Source organism: Tachyglossus aculeatus, chromosome 6, assembly GCF_015852505.1.
Source record: "Tachyglossus aculeatus isolate mTacAcu1 chromosome 6, mTacAcu1.pri, whole genome shotgun sequence".
Classification (NCBI taxonomy): domain Eukaryota; kingdom Metazoa; phylum Chordata; class Mammalia; order Monotremata; family Tachyglossidae; genus Tachyglossus; species Tachyglossus aculeatus.
This window is the reverse complement of record NC_052071.1, coordinates 4,493,869-4,507,314: the sequence shown is the minus strand read 5'-3', so window position 1 is coordinate 4,507,314 and position 13,446 is coordinate 4,493,869. Positions and strand designations below refer to the sequence as shown.

The 13,446-nt window shown below is 54.8% G+C and overlaps 1 protein-coding gene across 2 annotated transcripts in view; it reads right to left on the bottom strand.

The window, feature by feature from the left end:
• DLG3 (discs large MAGUK scaffold protein 3) overlaps positions 1-6,572 on the bottom strand; it is a 95,978-nt gene extending 89,406 nt beyond the window's left edge. For both annotated transcript variants that reach the window (XM_038748132.1, XM_038748133.1), the window contains exon 1: positions 6,524-6,572. In XM_038748132.1, the coding sequence (XP_038604060.1) occupies positions 6,524-6,547 (24 nt within the window). In that variant the 5' untranslated portion in view covers positions 6,548-6,572. The remainder of the gene's footprint in view (positions 1-6,523) is intronic.
• Between the last annotated feature and the right edge of the window lie 6,874 nt (positions 6,573-13,446).

Below are 13,446 nucleotides of genomic sequence, written 5' to 3'. Positions count from 1 at the left end.
GTCTGTTTATCATCCCACTGTCCTCTCCCCAGTGCTTTGCACACAGTAAGCACTCAACAGATCAATCAATCAATCAATCAATCGTATTTATTGAGCGCTTACTATGTGCAGAGCACTGTACCATCATCATTATTATATTAGGACTAATAATAATTAGAATGGAATGAGCCTGTTTATCATCCCACTGTCCTGTCCTTTATCATCCCACTGTCCTCTCCCCAGTGCTCCGCACACAGTAAGCGCCCAACAGATGCCATCATCGTTATTATAATAGGACTAATAATAATTAGAATATGTCTGTTTATCATCCCACTGTCCTCTCCGCAGTGCTCCGCACACAGTATGCGCCCAACAGATACCATCACCATTATTATAATAGGACTAATAATAATTAGGATGGAATATGTCTATCAATCATCCCACTGTCCTCTCCCCAGTGCTCTGCACACAGTAAGCGCCCAACAGTTACCATCATCATTATTATAATAGGACTAATAATAATTAGAATGGAATATGTCTATCATCCCACTGTCCTCTCCCCAGTGCTCTGTGCACAGTAAGCGCCCAACAGATACCATCATCAATATTATAATAGGACTAATAATAATTGGAATGTGTCTGTTTATCATCCCACTGTCCTCTCCCCAGTGCTCCGCACACAGTAAGCGCCCAACAGATACCATCATTATTATTATATTAGGACTAATAATAATTAGGATGGAATATGTCTATCATCCCACTGTCCTCTCCCCAGTGCTCCGCGCACAGTAAGCGCTCCGTAAATACGACCGTCCGAACAGATACCATAAAAAACAAGAATAATAACGGCGATGGTATTCGTTAAGCGCTTCCTCTGCGCCAGGCGCCGCGCCGAGCGCCGAGGCGGATACAGCGAATAGGTCGGACGCAGTCTCCGTCCCCATTTCCCAGATGGGGCAACCGAGGCCCAGAGAAGGGAGCCCACTGTTGGGCCGGGACCGTCTCTCTATGTTGCCAACTTGGACTTCCCAAGCGCTTAGTCCAGTGCTCTGCACAGAATATGATTGATTGATTGATTGATTGAGGCAACTTGGCCAAGGCCGCACAGCAGATAAGGGGCAGGGGTGGGATTAGAACCCAGGACCTTCTGGCTCCCCGGGCCGGGCGGTGGCTACTACATCATCCCCGGGCCATCTATCCGCCCCCCAGTTCTAACTCCATCCCCCCACCATTCCCCCTAAAAGCTCCATTCATTCATTCATTCATTCATTCATTCATTCAATCCTATTTATTGAGCGCTTACTGTGTGCAGAGCACTGTGCTAAGCGCTTGGGAAGTACCCATGGCTTCACCCCTCACCACATTTCATGCCCACCGGCCCCCGTGACAAAGGACACACTGACACACAATCATCACCCCCCCAAAAAAGACACACAATCATCACCCCCCCAAAAAAGACACACAATCATCACCCCCCCCAAAAAAGACACACAATCATCACCCCCCAAAAAAAGACCCACAAAACACACACACACAGCCACGTATGAAGTTTCTGCCACCTGCCCAAGCCCACCACCCCCTCCACAATCAGCCCTCCACACCCACGTCCGACCCCCCACATCTGCGACCCCCTTCGTTCGGCCCCCTATTTATTGAGCGCTGCCAGTGTGCAGGGCGCTTGGGAGGGGACAATGGGGGTCCTCCTCGGGGGACGGGGTGGGTGCCAGCCTCCTGGCCGGACGCCACGGCGAAGCGGGCACAGGAGGGCCCGGCCAGGCGGTGGGTGGCAGGGGAGGGAGGAAGAGGGGGGCACAAAGAGGGGGCGACCCGATGAGACCTGAATTGGGGAAGGGGACACTGAGGCCTGGCGGGAGCAAAATCGCCCTCCGCCCGTCTCCCCGGCGGTGGTCCGGCCTAGGCCTCCGGCCGGCCCCTACCGTGCGGGGCGGGGGGCCAGGTGGTGCCAGCCTGTGCCCCCTCATCCCACCCGCCCCGTCCCCCTGCCGCCTTCAGGATGCCCACTTGTGCCCGCCCGCCCTCCATTTTGCAGCCTCACACCCAGACATTCCCTCCTTCCATTTTCTGAGCTGGCGGCCGGGCCCGGGCCTGGGGGTCTGCGGGCAAGGCCGGGGAGGGGGGTGGGGAGGTGGGGGGGGGGCCCTGGATGCCCCCCGGCCACCGTCAGTGCCCCCCACAGACCCCTCCCCACCCCCCATCCCTCCAGACCAGGCCGGGGGTCAGCACGGGTGAGGAAGCCGTTTCCGACCCCCATTTCGGGGCGATACGGGGTGACACTGCCGACAGCACAGACACAGACAAAAACCCGTGCCCACCCTCACGCGTGCACACACACACACACACACACACACACACACACACACACACCACACAAAGGGGCCCACGGGCAGAGCCAGGCATCCGTTTTCCAACCCACGCAGACACACAATGGTGTCCCCCTCTGCCACCCACCTCTGCCCTGCATATTTCCCTTGAATCAAATCATGTCCACCCCCTCTCTTCCCCCAGACACACACACACACACACACACACACACACACAAAGGGGCCCACGGGCAGAGCCAGGCGTCCGTTTTCCAACCCACGCAGACACACAATGATGTCCCCCCACCACCACCCACCTCTGCCATGCATATTTCCCTTGAATCAAATCATGCCCACCCCCTCTCTTCCCCCAGACACACACACACACAACAGGCACAAAGAGGCCCACGGGCAGAGCCAGGCATCCATTTTTCAACCCACACAGACACACAATGATGTCCCCACCACCACCCACCTCTGCCATGCATATTTCCCTTGAATCAAATCATGCCCACCCCCTCTCTTCCCCCAGACACACACACACACAACGGGCACAAAGAGGCCCACGGGCAGAGCCAGGCATCCGTTTTCCAGCCCACGCAGACACACAATGATGTGTCCCCCCCCGCCACCCACCTCTGCCCTGCATATTTCCCTTGTATCCAGTCATGCCCACCCCCTCTCTTTCCCCAGACACACACACACACAACGGGCACAAAGAGGCCCACGGGCAGAGCCAGTCATCCGTTTTCCAACCCACACAGACACACAATGATGTCCCCCCCCCCCCGCCACCCACCTCTGCCCTGCATATTTCCCTTGAATCCAGTCATGCCCACCCCCTCTCTTCCCCCAGACACACACACACACACACACACACACACACGCACCCCACACACACAACACACAAAACGGCCCACAGGCAGACCCAGGCATCCGTTTTCCAACCCATGCAGACACACAATAATGTCACCCAGGCATCCGTTTTCCAACCCACGCAGACACACAATAATGTCCCCCCCGCCACCCACCTCTGCCATGCATATTTCCCTTGAATCCAGTCATGCCCACCCCCTCGCTTCCCCCAGACACACACACACACACACACACACACACACACACACACACACACACACACACACACACACACACACACACCCCACAAAGGGGCCCACAGGCAGAGCCAGGCATCCGTTTTCCATCCCACGCAGACACACAGTGATGTCCCCCCACCACCACCCACCTCTGCCCTGCATATTTCCCTTGAATCCAGTCATGCCCACCCCCTCTCTTCCCCCAGACACACACACACCCCACACACACAACACACAAAAGGGCCCACAGGCAGACCCAGGCACCCGTTTTCCAACGAATGCAGACACACAATGATGTCCCCGCCGCCACCCACCTCCGCCATGCATATTTCCCTTGAATCCAGTCATGCCCACCCCCTCCTTTCCCCCAGAGACACACACAGACACACACACACACACATACACACACAGAAAGCCCCCCCACCCCACCCCAGACACAAAACCCCGGCCCAGCCAATGCACACAATTCCCCAACGCTTGGAAATCCACCCCCGCGTGCACACAATCCCAACACACCACATACACACACACACACACCCCATTTCCTCTGACAGTCTCCCCACCCCCATCCTCTGCCTATCCATCAATGCATCCAGGGAGGATTTTTTGGGGGGGGGGCCTGGGGTGCGACCCCCACTCCGCTCCTCATCCATCCATCCATCCATCCATCTATCTAAGCATCCTTCCAGGGAGGTTTTGTCTTGGGGGGGAGACCCAATTTGCGACCCCCACCCCCCATTCATGCTTCTAGCCATCCAGTCAGGGAGGTTTCGGAGGGGGTCTGGCCTGCGACCCCTGACCCCCCCCCCCCCAATCCATCCAGGGAGGGGTTTTTTTTGGGGGGGGGGTCTGGCATGCGACCCTCACCCCTCACCCATTCACCCAGGGAGGTTTTGGGGGTTCCTGGCCTGCGACCCCCGTCCTCCCTCCCATCCACCCATCCATCCAGGGAGGTTTTGGAGGGGGTCTAGCCTGCGACCCCCACCATCCCATCCATCCATCCATCCATCCATCCATCCATTCAGGGAGGATTTGGGTGTGCCTGGCCCGAGACCCCCCTCCCTCCCCCCCACCATCCATCCAGGGAGGATTTGGGGGTGCCTGGCCCGCGACCCCCGCCCTCCTCCGGCCACCATTCATCCATCCATTCAGAGAGGATTTGGGGGGCGCCTGGCTTGCGACCCCCACCATCCATCCATCCATCCAGGGAGGATTTGGGGGTGCCTAGCCTGCGACCCCCGCCCTCCCCCCCACCATCCATCCATTCAGGGAGGATCTGGGGGTGGGGCGCCAGGCCTGCGACCCCCACCATCCATCCATCCATCCAGGGAGGATTTGGGTGTGCCTGTCCTGAGATCCCCTCCTTCCCCCCACCCATCCCTCCAGGGAGGTTTAAGGGGTTCCTGGCCTGAGACCCCCTCCCTCCCTCCCTCCCTCCCCACCATCCATCCGGGGAGGATTAGGAGGCGGCTGGCCCGCGACCCCCGCCCCCCTCACCCCCCCACTCACCCATCCATCCATCCATCCATCCATCCATCCAAGGAGAATTTGGGTGTGCCTGTCCTGAGATCCCCTCCCTCCCCCTCCCAACCCTCCAGGGAGGTTTAGGGGGTCCCTGGCCTGAGACCCCCTCCCTCCCCCCTCCCATCCCTCCAGGGAGGTTTAAGGGGTTCCTGGCCTGAGACCCCCTCCCTCTCCACCATCCATCCAGGAAGAATTAGGGGGCACCTGGCCAGCGCCCCCTGCCCCCTTACCCCCCCCTTACCCATCCATCCATCCATCCATCCATCCATCCATCCATCCAAGGAGGATTTGGGTGTGCCTGTCCTGAGACCCCCTCCTTCCCCCTCCCATCCCTCCAAGGAGATTTAGTGGGTTCTTGGCCTGAAGCCCCCTCCCTCCGGCCGGCCCCCCATCCATCCGGGGAGGATTAGGGGGCGCCTGGCCCGCGACCCCCGCCCCTCTCACCCCCCCCCACTCACCCATCCATCCATCCATCCATCCAAGGAGGATTTGGGTGTGCCTGTCCTGAGACCCCCTCCTTCCCCCTCCCATCCCTCCAAGGAGATTTAGTGGGTTCTTGGCCTGAAGCCCCCTCCCTCCGGCCGGCCCCCCATCCATCCGGGGAGGATTAGGGGGCGCCTGGCCCGCGACCCCCGCCCCTCTCACCCCCCCCCCCACTCACCCATCCATCCATCCATCCATCCATCCAAGGAGGATTTGGGTGTGCCTGTCCTGAGACCCCCTCCTTCCCCCTCCCATCCCTCCAAGGAGGTTTAAGGGGTTCTTGGCCTGAGACTCCCTCCCTCCCCCCCCACCATCCATCCGGGGAGGATTAGGGGGCGGCTGGCCCGCTACCCCCGCCCCCCTTACCTCCCCCACTCACCCATCCATCCATCCATCCATCCATCCATCCAAGGAGAATTTGGGTGTGCCTGTCCTGAGACCCCCTCCTCCCCCCCTCCCATCCCTCCAGGAAGGTTTAGGGGATCCCTAGCCTGAGACTCCCTCCTTCCCCCCTCCCATCCCTCCAGGGAGGTTTAAGGGGCTCTTGGCCTGAGACTCCCTCCCTCCCCCTCCACCATCCATCCGGGGAGGATTAGGGGGCGGCTGGCCCGCGACCCCCGCCCCCCTCACCCCCCCAGTCACCCATCCATCCACCCATCCATCCATCCAAGGAGGATCTGGGTGTGCCTGGCCTGAGACCCCCTCCCTCCCCCCTCCCATCCCTCCAGGGAGCTTTAAGGGGCTCTTGGCCTGAGACCCCCTCCCTCCCCCGCCACCATCCATCCGGGGAGGATTAGGGGGCGGCTGGCCCGCGACCCCCGCCCCCCTCACCCCCCCAGTCACCCATCCATCCACCCATCCATCCATCCAAGGAGGATCTGGGTGTGCCTGTCCTGAGACCCCCTCCCTCCCCCCTCCCATCCCTCCAGGGAGGTTTAAGGGGCTCTTGGCCTGAGACCCCCTCCCTCCCCCTCCACCATCCATCCGGGGAGGATTAGGGGGTTGCCTGGCCCGCGACCCCCGCCCCCCTCACCCCCCCCCACTCATCCATCCATCCATCCATCCATCCATCCATGCGGGGGGATTTTCGTGTGTGTGTGGGGGGTCCTCACCTGGCCGTACCAGTCGCGTCCGGAGCAGGTGCATTCGGGCCACCAGGCGGGTCCGGGCCCCCCGGGGCCCCCCGGGCCCCCTCCCCCGCCGTTGAGCTTGGCGGAGGCGGGCTTGGGCGCCAGGAGGCCGGGCTCCCGGCCGGTGGCGATGAGCTTGGGCCGGGCCCGGGGGGCGGGGGCCGGGGCGGCCGGGGCCGGGCCGGGGGCCGGGCCGGGGGCCGGGGCCGGCAGGGTCTGCGAGCCGAAGCCCCCGAAGCCCCCGTAGCCCCCGTAGGGGTCGGGGGGCTGCTCGCAGGCCCGCGGGGGGCCGGAGGCGCAGTCGGGGCAGCGGCAGCACGGGGGGTGGCCCCGGGCCAGGACGCCCCCCGGCCCGGGGGGCGGGGCCCGGGCCGAGCGGGGGCGGGGGGGGGCGGCCGCCTCGGGCCCCGCCCCGCCCCGCCCCCACGGGCCCCCCTGCAGCCCCGGTGGCTCCGTGGCCCCCCCCCGGGATGCCCCCCTCCCGTCGGGACCCCCCTCCCCCCCCGGCCGAGGCCCCGGACCGCCGACCACCGACCGGGAGGAGCTGGAGGAGGAGGAGGCCCGGGACCCGCTGGAGGACCGGAGGGATGCTAAGGATGCTAAGGATGCTGACGGCGCGGAGGATGCTGGGGAGGATGGGGCCGCGGAGGATGCTGGGAGGCGAGGGATGCTGGGGGCGCTGGGGGGGGCGGGGGGGGCGGGGGAGGCGGCTGAGGAGGCAGGGGATGCTCCGATACTGGGGAGGCTGGGGAGGCTGCGGTTGCTAAGGATGCTGGGGAGACTGGGGTTGCTAAGGATGCTGGGGATACTGGGGTTGCTAAGGATGCTGGGGATGCTGGGGGTGCTGGGGGTGCTGGGGGTGCTGGGGATGCTAAGGGTTCTGGGGGTGCCGGGGGTCCTGGGGGTGCTAAGGATGCTGGGGTTACGGGGGATGCTAAGGATGCTGAGGATTCTGGGGGTCCTGGGGATGCTGGGGAGGCTAAGGATGCTGGGGAGGCTGGGGAGACTAAGGATTCTAGGGGTGCTGGGGATGCTAAGGGTTCTGGGGGTCCTGGGGATGCTAAGGATGCTGGGGTTACTGCTAAGGATGCTGAGGATTCTGGGGGTCCTGGGGATGCTGGGGAGGCTAAGGATGCTGAGGATTCTGGGGGTGCTGGGGATACTGGGGATACTGGGGAGGCTGGGGATTCTAAGGATTCTAGGGGTGCTGGGGGTCCTGGGGGTGCTAAGGATGCTGGGGTTACGGGGGATGCTAAGGATGCTGAGGATTCTGGGGGTCCTGAGGGTGCTGGGGAGGCTAAGGATGCTGAGGATTCTGGGGGTGCTGGGGAGACTGGGGAGGCTGGGGATGCTAAGGATTCTAGGGGTGCTGGGGATGCTAAGGGTTCTGGGGGTGCTGGGGGTCCTGGGGCTGCTAAGGATGCTGGGGTTACTGGAGATGCTAAGGATGCTGAGGAGGCTAAGGATGCTGAGGATTCTGGGGGTGCTGGGGATACTGGGGATACTGGGGAGGCTGGGGAGGCTAAGGATTCGAGGGGTGCTGGGGGTGCTAAGGATGCTGGGGTTATGGGGGATGCTAAGGATGCTGAGGATTCTGGGGGTCCTGGGGATTCTGAGGGTGCTGGGGAGACTGGGGATGCTAAGGATTCTAGGGGTGCTGGGGATACTGGGGGTCCTGGGGATACTGGGGAGGCTAAGGATGCTGAGGATACTGGGGAGGCTGGGGAGGCTAAGGATGCTAGGGGTGCTGGGGATGCTAAGGGTTCTGGGGGTGCTGGGGGTGCTCAGGATGCTGGGGTTACGGGGAATACTAAGGATGCTGAGGATTCTGGGGGTCCTGGGAATGCTGGGGAGGCTAAGGATGCTGAGGATTCTGGGGGTCCTGGGAATGCTGGGGAGGCTAAGGATGCTAAGGATTCTGGGGGTGCTGGGGAGACTGGGGAGACTGGGGATGCTAAGGATTCGAGGGGTGCTGGGGATACTGGGGGTCCTGGGGGTGCTGGGGGTCCTGGGGATGCTAAGGATGCTGGGGTTACAGGGGATGCGAAGGATGCTGAGGATTCTGGGGGTCCTGGGGATGCTGAGGATTCTGGGGGTGCTGAGGATGCTGGGGATGCTAAGGATAATAATAACAATTTTGGTATTTCTTAAGCGCTTACTATGTGCCAAGCACTGTTCTAATTGCTGGGGTAAATACAAGGTGATCAGGTTGTCCCACGTGGGGCTCACGGTCTTCATCCCCATTTTCCAGAGGAGGCCACTGAGGCCCAGAGAAGTGAAGTCACTTGCCCAAAGACTTAGAACAGCGCTTTGCACATAGCAAGCACTTAATAAATGCCATTATTATTATTATTATAATGAGCCCCACCAGACCAGCACTTAAGAACAGTGCTTTGTACATAGTAAGCGCTTAATAAATGCGATTATTACTATTATTATGAGCCCCACAAGGCCAGCGCTTAGAACAGTCCTTTGCACGTCATAAGTGCTTAATACATGACAATACTATTATTATTATGAGCCCCACCAGACCAGCGCTTAGAACAGTGCTTTGCACATAGTAAGCGCTTAATAAATGTCATTGTTATTATTCTGAGCCCCACCAGACCAGCGCTTAGAACAGTGCTTTGCCCATAGTAAGCGCTTAATAAATGTCATTATTATTATTATTATGAGCCCCACCACACCAGCACTTAGAACAGTGCTTTGTACATAGTGCTTAATAAATGCCATCATTATTATTATTATCATTATGAGCCCCACCAGATCAGCGCTTAAAACAGTGCTTTGACATAGTATTTGCTTAATAAATGCCATTATTATTATTATTATTAAGAGCCCCACCAGACCAGCGCTTAAAACAGTGCTTCGCACATAGTAAGTGCTTAATAAATGACATTATTATTATTATTCTTATGAACCCCACCAGACCAGCACTTAGAACAGTGCTTTGCACATAGTAAGAGCTTAATAAATGCCATTATTATTATTATTATGAGCCCCACCAGACCAGCGCTTAGAACGGTGCTTTGCACATAGTAAGCGATTAATAAATCCCATTGTTATTATTATTATGAGCTCCACCAGACCAGCGCTTAACACAGTGCTTTGCACATAGTAAGCGCTTAATAAATGCCATCATTATTATTATTATGAGCCGTACCAGACCAGCGCTTAAAACAGTGCTTTGCACATAATACGTGCTTAATAAATGCCATTATTATTATTATGAGCCCCACCAGACCAGCGCTTAGAACGGTGCTTTGCACATAGTAAGCGATTAATAAATCCCATTGTTATTATTATTATGAGCTCCACCAGACCAGCGCTTAAAACAGTGCTTTGCACATAGTAAGCGCTTAATAAATGCCATCATTATTATTATTATGAGCCGTACCAGACCAGCGCTTAAAACAGTGCTTTGCACACAATACGTGCTTAATAAATGCCATTATTATTATTATGAGCCCCACCAGACCAGCGTTTAGAACAGTGTTTTACACATAGTAAGCTCTTAATAAATGCCATCATTATCATTATTATTATGAGCCCCACCAGACCAGTGCTTAGAACAGTGCTTTACACATAGTAAGCGCTTAATGAATGCCGTTATTATTATTATTATTATTGTTATGAGCCCCACCAGGCCAGCGCTTAGGACAGTGCTTTGCATATAGTAAGCGCCTAATACATGACATTATCATTATTATAAGCCCCATCAGACCACTGCATAGAACAGTGCTTTGCACATAGTAAGTGCTAAATAAATGCCATTATTATTATTATGAACCCCACCGGCCCAGTGCTTAAAACACTGCTTTGCACATAGTAAGAGCTTAATACATGCCATTATTACTATTATTATGACCCCACCAGGCCAGCGCTTAGAACAGTGCTCTGCACATAATAAGCGCTTAATACATGCCATTATTATTATTATTGCTATTATGAGCCCCACCAGACCAGCGCTTAGAACAGTGCTTTGCACAGAGTAAGTGCTTAATAAATGCCAGCATTATTATTATTATTATGAGCCCCACCATACCAGCACTTAAAACGGTGCTCTGCGCATAGTAAGTGCTAAATAAATGCCATAATTATTATTATTATTATTATGAGCCCCACCAGACCAGCGCTTAGAACAGTGCTTTGCACATAGTAAGCGCTTAAAACATGCCATTATTATCATTATTATTATGAGCCCCACCAGACCAGCGCTTAGAACAGTGCTTTGCACATAGTAAGCGCTTAAAACATGCCATTATTATCATTATTATGAGCCCCACCAGACCAGCGCTTAGCACAGTGTTTTGCACATAGTAAGCGCTTAATACGTCATCATTATTATTATTATGAGCCCCACCAGATCTGTGCTTAAAACAGTGCTTTGCACATAGTAAGCACTTAATACATGTCATTATTATTATTATTATGAGCCCCACCAGACCAGCGCTTAAAACACTGCTTTACACATAGGAAGCGCTTAATAAGTGCTATTATTATTACTATGAGCCCCACCAGACCAGCTCTTAAAACAGTGCTTTCCACATATTAAGCACTTAATAAATGCCATTATTATTATTATTATCAGGAGTCCCACCAGGCCATCGCTTAGAACAGTGCTTTGCACATACTAAGCACTTAATAAATGCCATTATTATTATTATTATGAGCCCCACCAGACCAGAGCTTAGAACAGTGCTTTGCACACAGTAAGCGCTTAATAAATGCCATCATTATTATTATTATTATGAGCCCCACCAGACCAGCGCTTAGAACAGTGCTTTGCACATAGTAAGCACTTACTAAATGCCATCATTATCATTAGAAGCCCCACCAGACCAGCGCTTAGAACAGTGTTTTGCACATAGTAAGCGCTTAATAAATGCCATTATCATGATCATTGAGCCCCACCAGACCAGCGATTAGAACAGTGCTTTGCCCATAGTAAGCGCTTAATAAATCCAATTATTATTATTGAGCCCCACCAGACCAGCGCTTAAAACACTGCTTTACACATAGTAAGTGCTTAATAAGTGCCATAATTATTATTATTATGAGCCCCACCAGACTAGCGCTTAAAACAGTGCTTTGCACATAGTAATTGCTTAATAAATGCCCTTATTATTATTATTATTATTGTTATTATTAGTATGAGCCCCACCAGACCAGCGCTTAGACCAGTGCTTTGCACATAGTAAGCGCTTAATAAATGCCATTGTTATTATTGTGAGCCCCACCAGACCAGCGCTTAGAACGGTGCTTTGCACATAGTAAGCGCTTAATAAATGCCATTATTATTATTATTATTATTATTATTATTATTATTATTATTACTACTACTATGGCAGGCCCTGGACCGTGCAATACCAGGCGTTGACCAGCAGGCGGCGCTAGGCCCCAGCCTTTCCGTTACAGTTTAATGTTTTTTTAATGATTAGGCGCTCACTAAGTGCCGGACACTGTACTAAGCGCCGGGGAAGATCCCAGCGAATCAGGTCGGACGCCGTCCTTGTCCCCCGTGGGGCTCCCAGCCTTCACCCCCATTTCCCAGCTGAGGGAACTGAGGCCGGGAGAAGCGAAGCGACTTATCCAAGGCCACACAGCAAGCGCGTGTGGCGGGATTAGAACCCAGGACCTGCTGACTCCCGGGCCGGAGCTCTATCCCCACGTCGTGCTGCTTCTATTTAAGGGCGACTAACACAACGATACAACCGTCTAGGTGGTGAGGTCACATCCCTTAGACCCTTTTTCCGGATGGGGGAACTGAGGCCCAGAGAACAATAATAACGGTATTTGTTTAGGCACTTACTAGGTGCCAAGCACTGTTCTAAGCGCTGGGGTTCAAATCCCAGCTCTGCCACTTGTCAGCTGTGGGACTTTGGGCAAGTCGCTTCACTGCTCTGGGCCTCAGTTCCCTCATCTGTAAAATGGGATGAAGACTGTGAGCCCCCCGTGGGACAATCTGATCACCTTGTAACCTCCCCAGCGCTTAGAACAGTGCTTTGCACATAGTAAGCGCTTAAAAAATGCTATTATTATTATTATTATTATAAGCCCCACCAGACCAGCACTTAGAACTGTGCTTTGCACATGCTTAATACATGTCATTATTATTATGATCCCCACCAGATCTGCGCTTAAAACAGTGCATTGCACATAGTAAGCGCTTAATAAATGTCATTATCATTATTATGAGCCCCAGCAGAGCAGCGCTTAAAACAGTGCTTTGCACATAGTAAGAGCTTAATAAATGCCATTATTATTATTATTATTATTATTACTATGAGCCCCACCAGACCAGCACTTAGAACAGTACTTGGCACATATTAAGCACTTAATAAATGCCATCATTATTATTAGGAGCCCCACCAGACCAGCGCTTAGAACAGTGTTTTGCACATAGTAAGCGCTTAATAAGTGCCATTATTATTATTATTGAGCCCTACCAGACCAGCGATTAGAACAGCGCTTTGCACATAGTAAGCGCTTAATAAATCCAATCATTATTATTATTATTGAGCCCCACCAGACCAGCGGTTAGAACAGTGCTTTGCACATAGTAAGCACTTAATAAATGCTATTATTTTTATTATTATTATTGCCATTATTATTATTATTATTATACCAGGTCATCGGGTTGTCCCACTTGGGGCTCGCCGTCTTCGTCCGCACTGGACAGATGAGGTCACTGAGGCACAGAGAAGTGAAGCGACTTGCCCGAGGTCACCCAGCCGACAAGTGACGGAGCTGGGATTAATAATGATAATAATAACGGCATTTGTTAAGCGCTTACTATACGCAAAGCACTGTTCTAAGCGCTGGGGCGCTTACAAGTTTGTCGCACGGGGGGCTCCCGGTCTTCACCCCCATTTTCCAGATGAGGGAACTGAGGCCCAGAGAGGCGAAGCGACT